The sequence below is a fragment of the Triticum urartu genome, chromosome 7A (assembly GCF_056163025.1).
Source record: "Triticum urartu cultivar PI428250 chromosome 7A, HENAU_Tu73, whole genome shotgun sequence".
NCBI classification, from domain to species: domain Eukaryota; kingdom Viridiplantae; phylum Streptophyta; class Magnoliopsida; order Poales; family Poaceae; genus Triticum; species Triticum urartu.
In genome coordinates this window covers 263,659,780-263,668,452 of record NC_141879.1, presented here as the reverse complement: position 1 = coordinate 263,668,452, position 8,673 = coordinate 263,659,780, and the positions used below count along the sequence as shown (strand labels likewise).

Sequence of the window (8,673 nt, the reverse complement as noted above, 5' to 3'; positions counted from 1 at the left end):
CTCACCGGAGTGCATCATCCTGGAGCATGCCAGTGCACTCGCCATCTTCCTCTCCGCCACCTATCTTCCTTCACACTCACCTCATCCCCTCTATGTTGCACCCATTTTCTCATGAATCTGTCACTAAAGAGAACGTGACACCCATCAATATCAGGAGAAGGTGTAGTGGTACTCTGAAAAGGTCGATGTTGAAACCTAACTTGAAGTTGAATCAACCAACAAGGACGAGCACCTTCCTACATCGGCCGTTGTGTCCCCGTGTGAAGGATGACATCGAAGTCGAAGCAGTGCATATGGAGGGAGAATCCATTATGGCCATCTCCCACATATAAGACACACGCCCAAGTCGACGCAGCCAAAGCCTCCACTTTGCTGTGAGGTCACCTCGAAAGGCGGTCGCCAACAAAACATTCCTTTTAGAAAATTCTCATGCCAGCTCAATGAATTTTTTTTGTAGTGCCTATATGATGTTGAACTCAAGGTCCGCTGACAAAAATTGCATTGTTTTGCATGTGATACTGAACATAATGTCGATGAAAATGCAATATTTACATTTGAAGAAAGGACATAGAGGCTAACAAGTTGGCCACAAATATAGAGATTGCAGAATGATGAATCTGAGTTTGTGGAGAGCACTCGTAGCTGTTTTAGAGGTTGCGAATATGACTGGTCAGCTAGAGTTGCTCTAAGAGCAATTAGTCAGACGACCCCTTCCTACTTACGGAAGAGTCCATTCTCACAGGAGTTCTCACCTAGCAAAATTAGGAGTCGACTTAAGAGCATCTCCGACAACATACCAAAAAACGCAGTTGTGGCCGAAAATAGTTTTTTTACCTTTCGGGTGTAAAAAAACAGCTTCAACAACGGCCCTATACCTATAGGGCGGCCATATATTTTGGCCGTGACCAAAAAGTTGCTGCAGGTGATATGCATTTGGGTCACCACTAGCAGCCGACCAAAAACAAAAGTCACGGCGGAAACCAAGCCGTCGCTCACTGAACTTCCACAAACCGCTGCGTCGCCTCACCTCACCTCCGCGTCGACAAATTCCAGCCACCGGTGCCAGTCACACGGCCGTGACTAGCCCCATTGCTCGGGGCCACTGTTGTGACCCTGAGGATCGTTTTTGCGCTTGCGCTACTGCTACCCGATATCACCGCGCTCCACACCGCCGCCCGCCCAAGCTCCCCCTGTCATCCCCGAGCACCGCGCCAGCATCCCTGAGCTCCCGCAGCCAACCCTGAGCACCATGTCACCGTCCCCAAGCTCTCGCCGCCGTCCCCGAGCACCACCTCGCGATATTCCGCCGTCATTGCCACCATCCTCGCCGAGCTCCTCCCCACCGTCAGATCCGCCCCCTGCCCCCCCCCCCCCCCCACACACACACCATCGGATCGCCATGTTTCATGTGGTTCTCAAATTTTCAGTCATCAGTTTTTGTATGCTGGAAACGCACAGAAACTCCTAAGAGCAACTCTAGCAGACCCCGCAAAACGCCCGGCCCGCAAAAATTCCGGCGAGTATGCGGGCTCAGGCCAATTTTGCGGCCAGAACAGACCCCGCATACTCGCCCGACCCGCAAAATCTTTTGCCGCAACCCCCCCCCCCCCCCCCCCGAGCACTATAAGTGCGGTTCCGCGACCCTTTTGCGGGTCCAAACCCTATCCCCCCGCCGCCGCGAGCCACCCGATTCCCCTTTCTCCTCTCCCAATTTCTCGCCGCCGGTGACCCTCCGCCCCGCCTCCAGCCGCCATGTGGGGGCGAATGTGGAGCGCCGGACGCGGCTCCGGCAGCAGATCCGGCCGGGAGAGGGACCTGGAGCGCGAGCGGCGCGTCCGGTTCGACGGCGCGAGGAAGTGGACCAACCGCGGGCTTTCGCCGCCGGCGAGTTTCGACCACCGCGAGACGGTGGAGTACGACCGCCGGCGCGCGTCGTTCTCCTCCGCGCGTTCTTCGTACGCTGGATCCTCCTCCTCCTCTGCTGCGGGCTTCCTCCCCGTGAAGAGGGAGTGGTCGGACGAGGAGGAGGAACCGGAGCCGTCGGCGCCGTTTGCCTTCGTCCCGGTGAAGGAGGAGCCCGAGGAGCCCGCTCCGCTCGGCCGCCGCGGAGTCGCCCGAGGACTACGTCGCGGAGTTCGACGCTATCGCCGAGCGGAGCGTGCGCGAGGAGGAGGAGCGTCGGTGCCATGCCGAGGAGCTCGAAGCCCTCGAGTGGCGGCAGGCGATCGCCGACAACGTCGCCGCCAACGAGAAGGCGGACGAGTGGCGCCGCATCTGCAAGGAGCAGTCGGAGAAGTACGTCGATCTGTGCAGCTCCAGCGAGGAGGATTGAGCGTCCGGCTTCTCTCCAGCGTCGTCCAGTTGCCGCGACCTCGCCGCCGTCAGATCCGACCCCCTAGTACTAGTTTAACGTAGTATGTAGTATAACTAAGCTTGTAGTTTGTGATGAACTATGTAGTATGCCATGAACAATGTAGTGTGTGATGAACTCTGTTCGTGCAATTTCTTCTGCGAAATAATTTTTTCAAATTATGCAGATTTAGATACGGGTTCTGCTCAGCCGCGTATGTTTTTGACCCGTAAAAATGATTTTCATGGGTCGTATTTTTGCGGGATCTACTAGAGTTGCTCTAATGACCAAAAACCTTCACTAGTAAATTCCGCATCGGTTGTGAACACCTCGAGCAGAAATCACGAACGAGGAATTGGGTAAACTACCACGCCGAACCGTCCAAACGATACCTTTACATAGCACTAAAAAAAACTAATGCAGTGCGGCGAGTTTCTTTCTCTACATCCTGCTCAAACTGGTGTAAAGGTGGCTGGTCCTAAGCGAGATTGACACGAAGAAAGGGTGACGAGAGGCTGGACCAAAGCGCCAATAATGCGCCCGATTTACTACTTGTCTCTCCCAAAAACAAATAAGATGAGGGTTTCGTGCTACCTGTCCAACAACACATCCAATGATTCGGCCACGGCGGTCACGCCGGTTGCGCCCCTGGCTACCAATGATTCAATCACGACACCACCATTGCCATTGCTCGCGCCTGTCTACGAACCCAATCAGCAGCTCATATGATACACGCTGGTTCTGGTTGGAAGCTGTCGCCAGTGAGCACATGCAGTAGGACCCGATATCCCGGTTGGGCTGAGGTGGCTTGGATGGTAACATCACATCGCCACACTGCCCCAAGTGAAAACCATGAGCGGAATGAACACACGAGGAAGGAACCGGTCACATGGTTAGATTATTTACGGTGAAACCAGTCCGCCAGAGTTTAAGTTTTAGATAAAACCAAATTCTCATTTGTTGAACATTATTCATGAGACCTTGTTTTACTATTTGATCTTGTAGTCCAAAGAATTTCATACCATGACATACCGGTGCGCTAGAGTTTAAGTCTTTAGACTTGCACTGATGCTTGCATTTTTCTAAAGAAAATGTTTCCATTAACTATATAGGTGTATGTGGTCACATCATCATGAATTTTAAAATAATATGTCGGCTCAGTCTTTTTTATAAGGGTAGGCATGCGTTCATATGGTTGACTGTATGCTCATGTGTATAAACGTCTTCATTTGTACTATGCTTAAATGGATAGTGATGCTTTTTTACACAAAACAAGAAATGATTTTATCCGCAACCGAAAGGCTGCGCAGGTTACCTTAACTACTACCACCCGGAGCGAGGAAAGAATCCTTCGCTTTACCCCCCACGTGGGGTACCCCTGCGCTCGTGAAGAATCTTGGCCGGTTTGTTACAGCTTATCCGCATCTCTGGCCGTCAGCTGCGCGACGGACGGCCCAGATCTCTTCCAGGGAAAGCGCCGCGGGCCCCAACTGCACGTAAACGACCAGAAAGTCTCTTGTCCCTCCGCGGCCGAGGGCCCCCCGCGCCGCGCGTTTAACGCGCCACCGTTAATTTATCGCTGACGCGTGGGCCCGGATGCCGTGGGCCCCGACAGCGCGGGGTGAGTAAGAGCAGAGTGGAGTTCGCGAAAGCAGCACAAGAAGGGAGACCCGGACGCGACCTGTCACGCGACCCACGCTACTGGTTACTCTTCGCCGCCGCCGCCGCCATTGCCGAGCACGGGAGCGCCGAGACCCACACTGCTCGCTTCGCCATGGACAGCGGCGGCAACAGGAGCGGCGCTGCCGGTGAGCTCAGCGCATTGTGGCGCCCCTTGCTCTCTTTTTCTCTCCTGGCTCGTCGTGTGATGTAACCGCGGCGGTTCCCGCGTGTGTGCGTGTGTGCAGGGGGAGGGGACGGCGCGTGCAGCGGCGGCCACCTGTGCCACCTGTGCGGGTACAAGTACGCGAGCGCGCACCCCAGCGCCAAGCAGCGGCGCGCGCACCGCAAGAACTGCGGCGCTGGCGGCGGCAAGTCACCGCCCACCGCCGCCGCCGCCGCCAGTGCGGAGGCAGAGGAAGAGCGCCAAGGCAAGAAATTGGTGCCAGGTACCGCGCGGTTCCTTTCCCGCTCTGTTTCCGGCGCGTTGCTTGCGTCTGCGCTGTTCTTGCGCTGATGCGTTTGCGTGTCCTCGACGACCCAGGTGAGGATGTCGGAGGAGAGGGAAATGGGGCGCCTGCTTCGGATTCTGGCGCCGTTTTGCCCGGATCTGCGGAGGATGTTGGGAACGCAGTAGATGACGACGACACTGGAGGTTTGCTCCAATTATTCCTCCCCGAATATTCCCCGTTCTTTGTTTTATTTGCCAAAAATCTATGTCGAATGATTTGGTTGCGGTTCGTCAGGTGGAAATTGCTACTCTACTTCTTTTTTCCCTCCCATTTATCAGCCTGCCTATGCAGAGAAGAACTTCCATGATTAGGTGAAATCGTACTGATGTTCAAGGCTGGAATACAGTACAGCGGTTCCTGTCTTCTCGATTAGCGGTGTAATGTTCAGATTGTGTGTACTTCGTTGTCAACTTCGGGGTTAGGATAATATTCTTCGGGGTAATGATGATTTGGAAATCCCATACTGTGTGTACATGCCAAAGATCGGTAGAATAATGCCGCTCAGTAAATTAGCGAGGCCGGCAGCTTGTTGTTCCTTAGTACTAGGGGTCTTGTGAAATTGTCAACATCCTGTGCTGGCAGCATAGCACACTGCCAGAAAGTCCAGGGCTATTTAATTATTCACCGTGCCATATGCGTACACTTTCTTCAATGCTCTTCTCACTGCTGTTGTATTTTTGTGATGCGTTACAACTGTAATTAATTTATTCTGTGGATTTATTTTGCAGTGCACTCTTCCTCTAATAGTGCCGGAGTTGACGTCATTATCAATGATGTGACTTCTGAAGGGCCTCCTAAGGCTAATGGAACTGACGTTCAAACTGAAGTTGATCTGCGGCTGCCTGAAAGCGCACCGCATTTTCAAGATTTGTATCCGTCTGAATCACATTGTAGTGGTGATCAGCATCAGGATGCCTCCGCTTCCCATTGTCAGTCAGAGCCTGAAGATGGTGCAAGATTCAGTCCAGACTTCTCTGCAGATGAAACAAGCAAGTCTAATGCTGTGTCCCTGGCATCAGATGCCGCTTCAGGTGAATTTTCTGCACAAACAATTGCTACAGCTGGTAGCACTGATGGTATTGCCGTTACTGAAAACGATTGTATGATCAACACCATTGATGAAGACAAAACTAGTGAGGGCATGTTGGTAAAAGGTAATGAGGTTGATTCGTTCTATCAAGAGAAGCTGCAAACCAAAATTGTTGAGGGGCATAGTCCTACTACAGTGGAGGAAGATCTATATGTCAACAACTTAGGTGTGGTTCCCGGAGAGCAAAACCCCAGTGAAGACACTGGATCCAAGGACGAAAGCAGGGTTATCGAACCTAACCCAGTTGAGCAAGTTTGTACCATCAAGGAACCTGTCGATGTACTTGGGAATAAGGAGCCTTATACTGATAATAATGCCCACACAGATGATACCAGTAGTGATGATTTATCTCAACTTGCTTCTGGTGGTTGTCATTTGGAGGCAGCAGATGTTGTCGAAACACAACAGCAAATTGATTCTACTTCTGTGGTAGCAGATCAGCTGACAAACTCCAAACAGACGGGCCTTGAAGAAGGGTCAAGCTATCCTGGTGCAGGTGAGACTTTGAGTTTTTGTGCTGATGATCCTGTACTCTGTATTTTGTACTATTTTTGTTGTTCGGTTGCAAAAGTTTTTGTAAGAAGTGGTGAAGTCTGATTTTGGGCTTTTGGTCAGGTTGAGCTGTCAGAATTCATATTTGTGCATTATACTTATAGTAACCAACATATGATGAAAACGATCCCTAATTCCTAAATACGGTGGCGTTGTTAGCTTATTGGTTGTTCTATTGAAATCACAAAGATAATTTTATCTTATGCTTGAAATTTAATTATACAGCTCAAATAGGAGGCCTCAGTATCCAATCATCTAGCCCTGTCTACAAGTTAGATAAACTGGAATACCGTAATTTTATTTCACAAGTAACAACATGGTCATAAATATCTCCAACTATTTTATCTCCCTTATGACTATTGTTTATGAACTGACATTCAATGAGCATTCTGCAGATGAGGTTACCCAAGCTGTATCAAGTGCAACAGAGCCTGCTGTGGATAGTCCTGTTGCTGAGGTCATATCAGCTGGTAGTGCTTCTGATGTTACAAAGAAAGATACCTCCGAGGTGACAACAGAAGATGACACACAGAATAATTCAAGCCATACAAGTGATGTCATTTCCATGCCATCTCAAATTGACCCAATAGAGCCTAGCTTAGACCCTACTCAGGAGATCAGTATGAGTAGCGAGCATGATGTTGATGAGAATAAACAAATTGAGAACGTTAGTGTGGACCTTACCTCCCGTGAGACTAATGATGTATGCAGTACGGATAACATCGAAGAGATTAAGCAGATTGAAGAAATCAGTGCAGAAGATGGTACTCTGAAGACCAGCATATTACAGAGTGCAAGTAGTGTTGAGGAAAAAGAACAGATTGAAGAGGTGATAGCAGATCCTGCTTCTGACAGTATCGATGTGATAAGCAGCAGAGACATAATTGTGCAAAAGGAACAGAGTGTTGTCCATGTCGGAACTGCTCATGAGATAAATGTGGTGGATATCCCAGCTATAGTTGAATCAGAGAAGCACGGTGAAGAAACTACCGCAGACCTCCCAGCTATAGTTGAATTAAAGAAGCACGGTGAAGAAACTGCCACAGACCTCCCAGCTATAGTTGAATTAGAGAAGCATGGTGAAGAAACTACCGCAGACCTCCCAACTATAGTTGAATTAGAGAAGCACGGTGAAGAAACTACCGCAGACCCTACTGCTCAGATGACGAACATTATTACAGATAAAGTTGAAGAAAAGAAGCAAGATGAAGAAATTACGCCAGGTCCTGCTCCTCATGCTATTAATGTGATACACGAAGACAATATGCAGAATGAAGACATGACAGAGATCCCTAGTTCTCACGAAAATGTACTTGACGACACAGATATTGTTAAAGAGAAGGGTGAAGAAACTATGTCAGAGCCAACCTCTCACAACACTGATGCGGTAAGCATTGTTGATGCCGTTGAAGGAAAGGAGAAAGAAGAGGTAACTCCAGAATCTACTCTTGATGTTAGCTTGGTCCACACCATTGATAATGTCAAAGGAAAGGAGAGTGAAGAGCCTACTTCGGACCCTACATCCGTCAATGCCGGAGGCAATGCAGGTACTATCCTTGTCGCGGACTCTAGTTCTCACATGAACAGCACACCACAGGGCACAAATGATGCCAAAGAAGAGGACCGGGATGAAAACACTGCCGCGGACCATGCTCGGACTGATGGTGTTGAAGAAAAGAAGCAGAAGGAAGAGACTGCAGCAGAGACCAAAACCAAGGATAGCGCAAATGACCATCCAAATGAAGAGATCACAGACAAGGAAATGACAATAGATTCAGATAAGAGCCATGTGTCCCTGAAGTCCCTTCTCTCCGAGAAAGGCATTGAATTTGAAGTTAAAGAAAAGAAGGCGAGCACCAAGGACCGAATGCTGTCGTTCAGGCGCCGATCGTCGAAGGACAACCCTTCGCCTGTCAAGCCTGTTTCCGAGCAGCAAGACTGGAACTCTCCGGCCAGGTTACCGGTGGAGAAGTCGCCGAAAGGGAAGAAGCAGCAGTGGATGCCGTTTATTTGCTGCCACTCCATGAACTGACCGTGCTGAGGGTCTTTCTGGAGTTCATACTAGTGTATCGGTGTGGTTAGGCTTGTCCAGATTTGTAAATGGTCATTCCGGTTTGCTCTGTCGTGTGTCCGCACTGATGATGTCTCAGACTTCAGTTTGTCCCATCATCACTTTTTTGTTTGGAGTTGCTCGGTTATTTGATTCGAGTAGTCCTGTACTTTGTTGATTTCTTCTTCTTAACACTAAAATTCTACTTGCTCAACGAATTCGAGTCCCAATAGTTCCCCAACAGACCTCGATTCACGTTAGTCACTGATCCAGTCCCTTGTTCATCATGAACTGTTGTGTCCCTCGTTCAGCTGCCCTGTACCATTTTTGTCGTGATCTCTTGTTAGGTTCAGAACTGGAGCTGTCGAATCGTGTAATCGTTTGGTTGGCAGCTTAGTGGTGTCCTAACGTCTGAGTAGCTGTACTAGAGTTCTTGTTTTAATCCATTCCTCGTAAGCAA

At 49.9% G+C, this 8,673-nt stretch overlaps 1 protein-coding gene across 1 annotated transcript; it reads left to right on the top strand.

Annotated features, from left to right (window-relative positions):
- The first annotated feature begins 3,990 nt into the window (after positions 1 to 3,990).
- LOC125520314 (uncharacterized) lies at positions 3,991 to 8,371 on the top strand. Its single transcript, XM_048685209.2, has 5 exons — positions 3,991 to 4,158; positions 4,258 to 4,458; positions 4,554 to 4,664; positions 5,250 to 6,107; positions 6,559 to 8,371. Exons 1-5 carry the CDS (start codon positions 4,125 to 4,127, stop codon positions 8,193 to 8,195), a joined length of 2,841 nt encoding a protein of 946 aa, XP_048541166.1. The 5' UTR covers positions 3,991 to 4,124; the 3' UTR covers positions 8,196 to 8,371.
- Positions 8,372 to 8,673: the final 302 nt, after the last annotated feature.

Bases quoted from the DNA above. Each gene is read 5' to 3' on its own strand.
- LOC125520314 (XM_048685209.2), top strand. From the start codon at position 4,125: ATGGACAGCGGCGGCAACAGGAGCGGCGCTGCCG. The intron at 4,159-4,257 runs GTGAGCTCAGCG...GCGTGTGTGCAG, and splicing joins CAACAGGAGCGGCGCTGCCG to GGGGAGGGGACGGCGCGTGC. The intron at 4,665-5,249 runs GTTTGCTCCAAT...TTTATTTTGCAG, and splicing joins AGATGACGACGACACTGGAG to TGCACTCTTCCTCTAATAGT.